The sequence below is a fragment of the Equus caballus genome, chromosome 17 (assembly GCF_041296265.1).
Source record: "Equus caballus isolate H_3958 breed thoroughbred chromosome 17, TB-T2T, whole genome shotgun sequence".
Classification (NCBI taxonomy): Eukaryota; Metazoa; Chordata; class Mammalia; order Perissodactyla; family Equidae; genus Equus; species Equus caballus.
Genome location: NC_091700.1, coordinates 24,607,895 through 24,621,232, shown reverse-complemented (window position 1 = coordinate 24,621,232; position 13,338 = coordinate 24,607,895). Strand labels below are relative to the sequence as shown.

The window sequence follows — 13,338 nt, the reverse complement described above, 5'->3', positions numbered from 1 at the left end:
GAGTGGTGGGAACTGCACTGGGCTAACAAATTTTGGGGATGTGGGGAAGTACTCTGCCAGGGCCCAAACCCACTGCTTTGTAGTACTTTTTTGAGGGGGTAGTCTGGGGCCAAACATAGCCCCTCAGTGCCATGACAGAGTGGAGATTTAAAACTATCACGCCTTTACTGCGTTAGTTTAGTTACATGGAATTTGTGTAACTGCCTGATTATCGTATAGGTTTCAATCAGCTTAACCACATATGTATGATTTGATAAGCTAATCACTTAAGTAGCAGCAATTCAAGAATGATGGTTGTATGGATATTAGAGCATTAACACCAGAAAGAGTCAAAGACATTGGTTTTTTGTTTTTTTGGGTTTTTTTTTGGCTTGAGCAACAGAAATTTATTGTCTCACAGTCTGAAGGCTGGAAGTTGAAGATCTAAGTGTCCCAGGTTTGATTTCTCCGGTGGCAGATGGCCGCCTTCTCCCTGTTCCCTCCTGGGACCTTTTCTCTGTGGGTACACATCCCTGGTGTCTCTCCCTCTTTTTATAAGGACATTAGTCATATTAAATTAGGGCCCCAGCCTTTTGACTTCATTTAACCTTACTTGCCTCCTTAAAGGCCCTGTTCAAAGACATTGGTTTTAAATTAATCTTTGGCTCTTTTCTCTTTATTAGGAGGAGATATTTAATCACATACTCCAGACTATGCCTGGAATAGCTACCTTCTCATCCAGGCCACAGTCTGTTAAAGGAGGAAAAGCTGTAATGTGTGTGCTTCGTCATTTGAGCAAAAAGGAAGAGGATGCATATAGAGAAACTCAAGGGACCCAGAAAGGAGACACTCTGAACAGAGAAAATAGAATAGAGAATTAGATGTTCTGCATCAGTAATTTTAATAAAGAAAAATGTGCTGCCAAGAAAAAATAACTGAGCTGGCTGATGTGTAGTCCTTTTAAACAAAGCAAGCTGCTCTCTGGCTGAGGGCGAGCACTGCGGCAGTCAGGGGCACCTGGTCTGGAGGGCAGCGCAGTGACTCTCCGTTTGTCGGCAGAGAGACGCCTTGTTCTTGTTTCTTTTTAGGAGGGATATATCCACTGAGACGAGAGGCCAAACTCCGCTTTTCACGAGAAGGTTTTACCTTTGGAAACAAGGAAAACAGATGGTTAGAATTCAAAATCAAACCTATGTGAACTGACTTTCCAATAGGTGTACGCCCTGACAGGTACCCAGCATCCCTTTATGAGGAAGTGAAGTGCATACGGTCACTGTCAGTAGTAGCGCAGACGCACACAGTAATACGCAGTTGAAAATATACTAAGTAGATTGCATCTGGCTTAAGCAATCTATGTTTTTAAGTTAACAGAAAGCCTAAGTTGTCTCAACTTACTTTGAGCTTCATTTTCTTCTTGTCAGGGTCATGCACAACGGCATGCCTAGTGAGACTTTGCTACAATGAAGGAAAGACAAAAAGTTATAGAGACATTACCATTTGGTGTCTATTAAAATGAAACTCCGTGAGTTACTTAAACTGTCAGACTTCTGTTATGTTCTGTTGAGGGATCTGACCTCTACCTAAAAGGATTCCCCCACCAGAGTAGAATTCCTCAAATCGTGGACCTCGATCCCCACCTCTCCCAGGACCCAGCTTAGGAATTCATCCAGTCTCAATTACCCACGGCTTCTTAGTTCTGGCATAAGAAAGGGGGCGTGGGGAGCGAGTTCTGAATAACTATTCCAAGCTGAAGGAGGTTCTTTGAATGTATCAACAGCATTCCCCAAAACCAGTGGAAATTCTGACAAAGTCTTGCTGTGCTTGATGATAATGCTGAAGTTATTTTCCAACGGTTTGGACCTCTGCTGAGCCAGCATCTCCCTCCTCAGCCTTTATTATAATCCATGGTAAGCGCTTGTAGGAGCACCAACTCGAGTGAGAGTCTGCGAAACTGCATGGGTCCCTCCACTTAGCGTCATGTTCTTACCAATTCGAATCACACCAAGATCTAGACCAAATCCCCGGAGTTGTATGGTCCCTCGTGTCCTTGCTGCCCCCTTCCCTTCTCAGTCCTTAATGATGGCAGTCTAAAAGGACACCCAAAATATCAGCAGACTCCAATAAAAAGCATGTGGTACCACAGGCCACTGGTTCTCAAATTAGCCTATAGAAGAATCACCTGGAGGGTTTGTTAAAACAAATTACTGGGCCCCACCCCCACAGTGTCTGACTCAGCAGGTCTAGAGTGAGGCCTGCGGATATGCTCTCTAGCAAGTTCCTAGGTGATGCTGATGCTCCTGGTGCAGGGCCACGCTTTGAGAACCACTGGCATAGGTCAATCTGGTGGTTTTGCAGGCTTGAGCTAAGAACCACTCCTGCTAAAGCAGAGTGGACGACCGGTCTAGAGCCATGCTCCCCCAGCCTTCCCCATGTGCAGGCCCTGGGCCACCATCCTGGAATCCAGGGCTCCTAGACACCCAGCTGGAAAGCCACAGACCTAAAGGACGGCACCTGTGAGGGTGAGTGCTCACCTTCATTGCAAACGTCTTGCCACAGCCAGCATGTTCACATGTAAACGGGCGCCTTTCCTCATGAAAAGAGAGAATATGGCTCTGGAGATTAAACACAGTTGTGTAGGTTCTATCACAGCCTTCTCTTGGACATCGACACACATCCCTCTCTGGGGCATGAGTTTTCATATGTTGCTTCAGATAATCTTTGCGTTTAAATGTTTTCTGGCATACTTCACATCTTATCTCCTCTGGGGGAGTAGAAAAACAAATTTAGCCACTCTCTCCAGGTATTACCATATAGAAAAAATTAATATTGAGTGTATAAGTAATGTATTTGATGCCAAAAACCTTGTGATTATCATAAATCAGAAATTTCAGAGCAAACTAACTCCAGTTTTTATTGCTTGACAGTTGGTCTCAATTTTCACAAGTTCTTATATCACATAAAGTCACTGTTCCATTGCTAAGGAGCAGGTGGCTGTGGACAAGGAGAGAGAATTAAACAGACCCGCCTCGCTCCTTGTGGTCCAGTCCACAGGCACTTTTCCCAGACTGTCCCTCAGAACACCAGCACCGACTGAGACTCCTCACTTGCCAGAGCCTTTAAGAACGCCTGGTGTCCACAGCAGATGGGACCCGGCAGAGCTCTTCTGACCTTGGGACCACAGATCTCTGCTCACGTGTCAGACAGCTGAGGTACCCAGCATTTCACAAGACATACTATAGAAACGATTATTTTAGAGCACATTTTTAATATTTCACTCTTTAAAAGCATGAGCTCAGTTCTCTAGGGACAAATAGTGACACCATCCCATTCACAACTGCCTTACCTTGATGGGCTTCTCTCACATGTTTCAGAAGGTCTGTCCATGTTTTTGCCACAAAGGAACATTCTTTTTGACATATATAACCTATTAAAAAAATTGTTGCATTGCCTTTTGTGAATATTCAGTGTAAACATCAATGGTTATTAGAAAGGAAACTTACATGCCTCTATAATTTTTCACCTACTTCCCAAGAGTATTCTGTTAGTCTCAAGAGGTGGGAACAAAATCTCAGAAAAGCTTACTTTACAGTAAAACCAAACACTTGCATGAAGGTACTTCCTACAGGCTTTTACTTTCACAGACTGCACAGGAAGGTGCCCTCCCCTTCCGGCTCTTCTGTCAGGGGGCATCCTGCACACGCACCCCCAGCTGCTCTGACGCCCCGCTCCACGGCTCATGCTCACAGCCCCTCTCCCTGCTCTGCTTTCTGCTTGCTCTTTTTTTCCTCAGAAAAAGAGTTATGTGGTCCTTTGTCCCTGGCAAACCACCAACACTCTATCTCAGTAGTTATGTGCCCACCCCCTGGCTCCCTCGAGTCCTACCATCCAGTAAGAGTCCTGCTGCAAAAAAGCAGCAGGGTACAGCTTATGAAGAAAAAACCAGAAGAACCCAGGAAAAAACACTCCACACAAACAGGCACTGTGCAAAGCACCAGAGTTGGATTAATCAGTGTGACAGCCAACCTGAGTTTCACCTAACTAAATACCAGTTAGAAACTAAAAAGAGTGAGGCTGCTCCTCACTCTCAGCTACTAATCTCTTGTTAAATAATAATAATAAAAAAATCTCAGAAATCCTAGGGATTTGGAAATTGGAATTATCAAAAATCCCTCATGGAAACAGATAATAGATTCAAGTAGTTAGTTTAATGAAGTCTTTTTGAAAAAAGTTGCAATCTGATTACTGTGAAAACCTCAAACTCTTATCCAAGCCCTTCGAAGGCCAACAAGGAAAAGAACGGCCCAGGTGGTAAAGAGAAGAGGTTAGAAACAAGTGTGAAAAAGCAAAACCTTGGCTGGAGAACCAACACATTCCTAAGTATAAAGCACAGCCAGGCACTCACTGTAAACAACAGAACATTAACTCTGAACGACAACAACAGATAGGGGAAGAAGCGACAGCAAACAGTGCCTCTCTGCTCAAGAGTATAAACCCGGGGCCGGCCCCGTGGCCGAGTGGTTAAGTTCGCGCGCTCCACTGCAGGCGGCCCAGTGTTCCGTTGGTTCGGATCCTGGGTGCGGACATGGCACTGCTCATCGAACCACGCTGAGGCAGCATCCCACGTGCCACAACTAGAAGGACACACAACGAAGAATATACAACTATGTACCAGGGGGGCTTTGGGGAGAAAAAGGGAAAAAATAAAATCTTTGAAAAAAAAAAAAAGAGTATAAACCCGAATAAGCAGAGCGGTGCCCCTGCCTGCAAAGTTCCGAGTTTCTCAGTATGACCACGGACTAGGGCAGAAGGCACCGAGCGGGTCGAAGAACCAAATACACCCCATGCTGGTGTCTCGCTGAGAGTGAGCGTCACAAAGCAGGTCCATACGTACCCTCATGGACCTTCCCGTGCCGTTTGAGCCCGCTGGGAGAAGCGAAGTGCTTTCCACATCCTTCATGGGTACACCTGGGTTAAGAACAGGTGGAGAATTAGCCCGTCCACTGTCACGGGGAACTCCACTCGCGGTAAACATTACTCTGTCCTTTTCTCCCACAAGCAAACCAGTCAAAAAAAGGAGATTTAAAATTTAGACCTGATCAGACGTGAAATTCAACTTACTTGACCAACCTTGGGGCAAAACAAACTGAGAGAAAAAGGTCATTACTTTCTTTTTGCTTATGTGATCAAATTAACATAAGCAATTTATGTTAATAAATGATAACTTATTAACATAAGTGATAACCATGTTTTCATCTTTATACTTCTAAAAATAGACTGTTTTCATGGCTAAAAATAGATGGCTTAGCTAAACCACTAAGCCACCCTGAATCGTCTGTGTCTAGTTTTTCTAATGCTGCTGCTCTGGGACAGCATGAAAAGCACAGCAGCAGGTGCAGCCGCCTCTGTGAGCAATAGAGAGCACACGCCACTGCTGTGTTAGGCGTCAGCAGACAAGCAGAAGTGGCAGACCTGCAAGCAAGGCCAGGCGCAGGCCCTGCAGCAACTCCCAGGGCGAGGCGTCCTGTGTAGCAGGAGGCGGCCCTGGCCAGCCACCCAGCACTCTTCAAGACCACCTTCGAGCAGGCAGTCAGGCTCCTCGATGCCCTTGGCAAGTCTGTTCCAGCATGTCCAGCTGCCCTTTCATGTTCCCCACGAAACCCTCTCTAATGCAGGCTAAGCTCACTCACTTTTGTTCTGTAGGAAAGGAATACTCAGTGTCTTCATAATGACATTTCCTATCATTGAACATGCTCTAAACAGTCAAGTCACTTCTTAGCCCTCCCTTCAAGCTTAACCACAATTATACTAATCTCACAAATTATTCTGAAACATTAAATATTTCTTTTAGAGAAACAACAGCAAAATTAAACTTTTAAAATGCCCCAATATGTAAATGGGTATATACTGTACATGTTAAAAGAAAAATGTTGATTAAGAAACTGCTTCAGAACATTTGTATCCAACCTTTGCTTTTCGATCTGATTCTCGCCTGAAATGTAAGCGATTTTCCCCCACGTAAAATACCTACTTAAACAGCGGTTCGTTGGTGTGCTGGCACTGATGGATTTTCAGCTGCTGATGCTTCCTAAAGGTCTTCTCACAACCTTCAAAACTGCACTGTTTGGTAGAGGTGTGTTAGTCTTGAGAAAAATCAAAGACAGTTCATAACAGAATCCTTTCAGGATAAAAATATTGTGGATGTTACATAGTTGCTACTTTCACCGTTTAGTTACTATAAAACTCTGTCAGGAAGCTTTAAAGAGAAACACATTTGAAAGAGCAAAAATGTTTCATTGGAGGTAGCCTGCCGATAACGTACCTGAGTTAGCAAAAAAAAATGCTTTCAAAATAAACCATTATTATGATAGCTAGCGTCACTGACAAAATTTGGATGATGAAAATCTTAGAAACATAGGCGATAGCATACAAATAGAATTTAAGCATATAAAATCATTCATACTTACTACATACTGCTTCTGCTGATTTTCATGTTTGCGCTCAAAATGTTTCCTCAAGTTTGACTTTGTGTTGAATTTTTGATCACAGCCACTAGCTGCACAACTGTAAGAAAGTATATAAAATCAAAGCAGTAAACCAAGGGAAGAAGCGTTTTAAGATGTGTATATCCTCCTACTTTATGAAAGCTAATTATTTCAAAGTACAGTATAAAATAGTCGTTAACACATTCCAAAGTGTGAAGCCATACCATGGAGGCCTCTTAACTCTGACGTGGTTTCATCACATAACATGACGAGGTGCATTTTCACGTTAGGCTTCTGAAATCAAGCACACTGTGGCAGACCTCCCCTCCACACCGGGCAGGGGGAAGAGGAGAAACAGTAGGGCCCAAAAACCAAAGCTTGCTTAAGCTTCAGGCGTATTTAAGTAAGTTCTCAGTTTGGAATCTGATAACCTTAATTTTGCTTGAAATGTCACTATAACCTGCATTTCCAAAAGACCTCAAAAAAACTAGTTTCAGCTCATCATTAGAGGTAACAACAGATATTGAGAACAGAACCATAAACCACGATGCCTCTGGCACATCACCAAGCCATTCTAGTTCCCCTTAAGGAGCGTTTCTGTATCTTGGCCTCAAATTATCTAAATTCTTTGTGACGCTGTGTTTTTATTTTTTTAATTTTTATTTATTTATTTTTTTCTGCTTTATCTCCCCAAATCCCCTCGGCACATAGCTGTATATCTTAATTGCAGGTCCTTCTAGTTGTAGCATATGGGATGCCGCCTCAATGTGGCCTGACAAGTGGTGCCATGTCCATGCCCAGGATCCGAACTGGCGAAACCCTGGGCCGCCGCAGCGGAGCACACGAACTTAACCACTCGGCCACGGGGCCAGCCCTGTGTTTTTTTTTTTAAATATGTGCTCTTTTTGTGATGAGTTTTCATAAGCCTGATGGACGAAGCAGGACTTCCTTACAAGCCCTGATCTTAGCTGCCATTCACTGAATACTCCTATCAGGCACTGTGCTATCCTCAGGGACAGGCAGAAGGACAGAGGCGCACAGTGACAGTGGGAGATCTGCCAGAGGCCCCTGGAAGCCCACGAGAGGAGCACTGTGGCAGAGATTGCTACAAGTAGCAGCAGGTGTGGTTTTTGACCTCAGGAACAGAACTCGGAGTTTTAGCTGGATACACAGCCAACAGAAATAGAGCTTTTTCCAATTAGGGGTGGCCACAAGGCTAAGTTTCTGGTCCATCCTGATCACCTCCCCCCCCGGCAGTGTCTAAAAAGGGGGCATACTTCTTTTGCCCCCTTCCTCCATTCTGGTGGCTAGAATGCTTATGCAACAACCAGAGCTCCACCAGGCATCCCGGACCACAATGCTAAAGCCCCAAGATGAGGATGGCAGAGACGGGTTAGAAGGAGCCCGGGGCCTGAGGACTGTGCAGCACCCCTTGACCATCTACCTCTCACTTCTGCATTTCACGTACGCAAGAGAAAGAGACTCTCCTGTTTAAGCCTCCATTGGGCTGGGTTTTCTGTCACTCTTGACTTCAATCCTGACACAGCCATCTAACCCAAGCGTGGGGCAGGAGGACAGGGCCAGGAAAAGTCCTGACAGGGACCAAACAGCAGGCACGGGACATGAAAGACCCTGGCAAAGTCGGGGGTGCGGGGGGCTGCTGCTCAGTTAAGCATGGCTGGACCACAATTCCATGTGTGAGAGTCAAGCAAATGGGGCAAGAGCACAGAAAGGTCAAATCACAAAGGTCATCTCTGTGACGTCCTAAGAACCCGGACTTTGTTGTGTAAGCGGTGCTTACAAGCACTGCGGGGTTTTAGGGACGGAAGCCCCCTGGAGGGTACTGAGGGAGAGCGCCAGTCGGGGGGCAGAGAAAACACTTCCATTCCTCACGGAGGAGGGCAGCGCCTGACTGAGACAGTGGCAGCTGGAGCAGGGGAGAGGGATCTGAGGGGTAAGTAGCAACACCTGGTGACCTGTTTGCTGTAGAGGGTGGGAAAGAATGAAGCATCCACGGGAGCTGCTCTTCTTCACTGTGGGTCACTGGATGACAGCAACGCCACCTGACAAGAACAAGGGACGAGAGGACCACAGGGAAAGCGGAGCCCAGGTTGGACGGTGAGGGGTTTCGGGCACGTGGAATTTAAGAAGCCAGAGAGGCAACCACGTGATACTGTCCAGCAAGCAGCTGGACAACGGAGATCCAGAGCTAAAGGGAGAGGTCTGGGCGAGCGAGCGAGCCGGAGGAGATTACCACACGCTTGTCCGGTTCCAGCGGGAATAACCATCGCCTTTCTAATCCATCCAGTGCATCTGCACCCAGACCCATGCTTTCTTTAAGATTCTGTTTTTTAAATAGGGTACAGTTACTCAGCTCAGAAACCAAAAAGCATAAAAAGGGACACAGCCACGACTCCTTCCACATCTGCCCCGTCCCACCCAGCCCTCCCCACCACTCCCAAGACAGGTGACAACATTTTCAGTTCTGTTATGTAACTTTTAGGGTTTCTTTACACAAATAGAAGAAAATATAAATACAGGTTCATCCTGTCTCCCCCTCCCCTCCTTTTCACACACAAAAAGGTAGCCGTCTTCTACTTCTACAGGTCGTGGTGCACAGAACCTGGTACAGACATTTAATTCAGGCACAAGTCTAGCTGTAGAATAAACTCCCCAAAGCGAAACCTCCAGCCCTATTTTCCAGACCACGCTTACTCCTTGCTAATCTAGTTGAACTGTACTTTGAAATAAATGAAGCTTCCCTCAGGGTCATTTATTTTGACAACACACTGGCTGCTTGAACTGGGACTGAAGTGAAGACACGGCCGTCCTCGGGACTCTGCCCCACTCCCGCGGGCCACACGTGCTCAGCCGGAGAGGAGATGGCTCTCCATGCGGCAAACCACAGTGAAGGCAATCCTGTGTCGAGAACCCACCTTCCTCACACTGCCTGGACCTTAGGGAGACAGGAGACACTTCACATCCATCATCCTCTTAAAACTAAAAGAAATCAACTCAGGCCGTTAGAAAAGCTTACTGCTCAAGGAATTGTCTCATGCAACAAAACTATGCTACCAAATTCCAGCATCTGCAAAACCTGCCACACAGCTGTTTTCTGACACAGTCTCCCGCATACAGCTCTGGACAGCTATTACATTTATTTTGTTTTTTTCAGTGAAAACTAACTGTTTTCATGGAACATTTTCACCAGCACCTGGGAATGTGCTAGAAATGCAAATTCTCAGGCCCCACCCCAGACCTCCTGAACCAGAAACTCTGTGGTGGGTCAGCACTGTTTTAAGAAGCTTTCCAGGTGATTCTGATGCCCCCTAAATTTGAAGCCACTGCTTTTTTTTTCTTTAAGAGTGGCACTTGTGCTAACATTTGTTGCCAACCTTTTTTCTTTCTTCTTTTCTTCTTCTCCCCAAAGCCCCCCAGTACATAGTTGTGCTCTATGTACTGTGTATTCGAGTTGTAGGTCCTTCTGGTTGTGCTATGTGGGACGCCGCCTCAGCATGGCTTGATGAGCGGTGCTAGGTCCGTGCCCAGGATCTGAACTGATGAAACCCTGGGCTGCTGAAGTGGAGCGCATGGACTTAACCACTCGGCCAGGGGGCTGGCCCCCTAAAATCCATAGCTTTAAAAGAAAAGCTATACCTCTATCCTCTCAGAAATAATCAGTAACTCCAAGAAGACTAAAATTAAAACTGGTATGACAGAGGTACAGAGGCCTAATTTGAAGAAATACAAGATAAACCATTAAAAGCTCTACTTCATGCTTCTCTCTTATCCCAGCAGCTTGTCAGTTTACGAAGACCCTGACAATGTGGAGCCAAGAGTACGTCAGGGAACCATTTTCCATCTAGTCTGAATTACGTGTTTTTCAGGGCTGCTTTCCCATCTAGTATACATTTTGCAGGGAGATGAGAGGGTGGGAACTCAAGAGAACTTCAGATTTACTCACTCCTGAAGTTATCACACACATGACCCACAAAACCCCTCTCTTCCACACATTCAAAACTTAGTCTCCTCTTACATCAGAAGATGCAAAGCAAAGAAGCTTAACGTTCTTGACCTCGTGGGTGAACAATCAACGTTCTCACCAGGTCTATTTGCCAAACAACCACTTCGAAGGCCTTAAACAGTTGACTACTTACACAAATGGCTTTTCTCCAGTGTGAATCAGGATGTGGCGGCTCAGATGGTAGTCCCTGACAAAGGCTTTGCCACACCCTTCATGGTCACAGACAAATGGTCTCTAGCAGGCAGGAAAGAAAGAAAAAAAGCACATCAATTCTGCCCTAGTTAGTAGCTCTGGTATTATTTTCAGGCCTAAAATGTCTAGTAGGCAAAGCCACGGACTCTGTCTCCAGAGATGGTTTCTACTCACAAAGCGTGCAGCACCTGCTACACCATGCCCAGGTAACGCTTTCCTGTGTGAAGTTACACAACACAAATGCCACAACTTCTCACAAAGCCACCGCAGCAGATTTTGTTCTATGAACAGCATATGAAATAAGCAGGCAGCCTTCACAGTGACCGTACAGCACTGTTCACCTGCTCCTGACCTGAGACTGCAGCAGCAACTCCCTTAAAGATGGCTTGTCTGCCACTAGCATGACCTGTCTGCACAGATCTCCACCGCGGCCTGTTTTTATCCATTCAAAGGCTAGAGCAGAGGAACGTGCAGGTTCTGTCTCATCCTGGACAAGCCCAGCATCTGTGCTAAGAAAATGCCTGGCACAGCTACACGACAATGTTTCACACCTGAAAGAGCTCACAGGTGCCCGGGCAAACAGCTCACAGCCCTAATCACAACCACACCTGCGAGCCAGGAGTCGGCAGGAGGGGACTCCATTCTGAACCTATAGGAAAAGCCAAAACACACCCCTCAAATAACCAGTTGTGTCTATTTAACTATGGAAAACATACCACCACGACAGTCCAGGAGGGAGGTACCAAGGCCTCAGATGCAAGTACTAGTAGCAAAGCAAGAGGACAGGAAGACAGACGAGGTACATGACCAGAGCAGATCCACAGAACTTTTCACAGCTCGCCATGAAGTAGGCTCAATAAATATTTGTCAAATTAACGTGTGAGATTTGGGACAACAAAGATGACTCCGAGTTTTCCAGCCTGTATGAAGGAAGCTGGTAATGCCAATATCCAAAATACAGCACACAAGTCTAAAAGGAAAGGTGAGCTCTAATTTGAACACTGATTACAGAGCCCAAAGTGTGGAGGAGAGAATGGGCAAGAGGAAGGACACGGAGGCAGAGCATGATGGATGTCACAAGTGAAGCCAGGCCCCGGGGCAGACCACCAAGAGAGGACCGGGCAGGGTGGACAAAGCAGAGGGCAGAAGAGAAGCCAACGAAAAGGGTGGAAGAGAAAGAGGAAAAGGTCCCAAGGAGTAAATGGTCAGCCTTCAAATGCTGCAGAGGGCAAGGAGGATGGGAACCATGAAGACACAGGGAGGAGTGGCCTGTAAGTGAGGCAGGTGGGAGAAGCAAAGGCAGGGACTGCCGGGCCCTGGTTTAAGAACTAAGGCCTTCAGCCGAGGCAGCACAAAGCCAGGCTCTGCCAAATCTGGGAAACTGGGCAGATTCCTTAGCCTCCCTGAGCCTCCCTTTCCTCACCTGCCATCTTCCAAAGGCTTCCTATTGCCCTCAAAATAAAACCCAAACTCTTGCATACCCTGGCCTACAAATGACCCCTCTAGGCCTGCTTCTCAGGCCTCCTGCCCTGTGGTCCCCTAGCCCATGACACGGGCCTGCCCTCCACCCCAGGACCACAGGCTCCATCCGCAGCTCTCTCTGACCAGACTGTGTGTCCCTCAAATGTTGCATGGCTGGATCCTTCCCTTGTCATTCCAGTCAAAAAACGCTGTTCCTGACCAGTCGCCGCAGCCCTCGCCTCACTGCGACTCAGTCCTACTTATTCGTTCGTTTGTCCCCCTTAAAGCGAGAGGCTGGCGACAGCAGAAGCCTTCCCTGTTCACTGCTCGCTCTCTCCAGTGCTGGGATGGTACCGAATTAGGAAAGAATAAACGCACGCTGCCTGCAAAACCTCCAGTACTTAGGAGTTATCTCCCATTCCAGTTCCCGGAGGCCGGTGCTTAAGACAGGTGTCTGTTGTGGGGGCGGTTTTCAACCGTGCACGTATTTACAGATGATGGGGAGGTGGTGACTGGCCAAGACTCAAGATCAAAGGGGGGGGGGGGGGGGGGCGGTTCTTAATAAGCCCACAGCGCGGAGAGCTCGGTCCTAGAACTTCTGGTCTACCTGTTCATGTTCCTTCCCTAACCTAAGGCACAGCTGGTTCGCTTCCGCGGGCCAAGGTGCCAAAGCTGAACACATTCTGCACAGCCGGCCCTGCGCACCCACGCGCTGTCGCCAGGCCGCTTGGGCAGCGCCCACCGGGCCGGCCACCGCGTCCCTCGTCCCTGGGCCTGGCCGCCACGCCCCTCTGCGGCCTCGTTACCTCCCCCGTGTGTTTGCACAGGTGCGCGTCGAGCTTCCAGGCCTTGTTGTAACTGGCGCTGCAGTCGGGGAAGGAGCAGATGAACCTCCTGGGGAGCGCGGGGGCCGCCGCCGCGGGGCTCTCGCCGGCCGCGGTGAACGCGTCGACGATGGTCAGGGATGACACCGCCTCGGCAACCGAGGCCGGCGGCTCCAGGGCGCTGGGGGCCTGGTGCGCAGCCACGTGGACCAAGCGGCTGCGCGCGGCCGACGCCCGGCCCGGCGCCAACCCCCCGGGCTGACCGCGCGCGTGACTCCGCCGCACTTCCGGGGGCGCGGGCCTGCGGGCGGGAGTGGTGCGCCTGCGCGCGGACAGCAGGCCCCGCCCACGCCGGCGGCGCGTTCGCGCATGCTCC

At 47.9% G+C, this 13,338-nt stretch overlaps 2 protein-coding genes across 6 annotated transcripts in view; one reads left to right on the top strand and one right to left on the bottom strand.

Annotated features, from left to right (window-relative positions):
- The window catches only part of MTIF3 (mitochondrial translational initiation factor 3), a 14,721-nt gene extending 13,807 nt beyond the window's left edge, over nucleotides 1-914 (top strand). For all 5 annotated transcript variants that reach the window (XM_001915024.6, XM_023621439.2, XM_014731979.3 and 2 more), the window contains one exon: nucleotides 663-914. In XM_001915024.6, the coding sequence (XP_001915059.3) occupies nucleotides 663-860 (198 nt within the window). In that variant the 3' untranslated portion in view covers nucleotides 861-914. The remainder of the gene's footprint in view (nucleotides 1-662) is intronic.
- Nucleotides 862-13,325, bottom strand: GTF3A (general transcription factor IIIA; the record flags this gene model as incomplete). Its single annotated transcript, XM_023621335.2, has 9 exons — nucleotides 862-1,125; nucleotides 1,375-1,434; nucleotides 2,511-2,740; nucleotides 3,323-3,403; nucleotides 4,871-4,944; nucleotides 6,008-6,096; nucleotides 6,444-6,540; nucleotides 10,619-10,719; nucleotides 12,945-13,325. Coding segments are annotated over 9 exons (1,299 nt in total), but the record flags the coding sequence as incomplete, so codon positions are not given.
- Nucleotides 13,326-13,338: the final 13 nt, after the last annotated feature.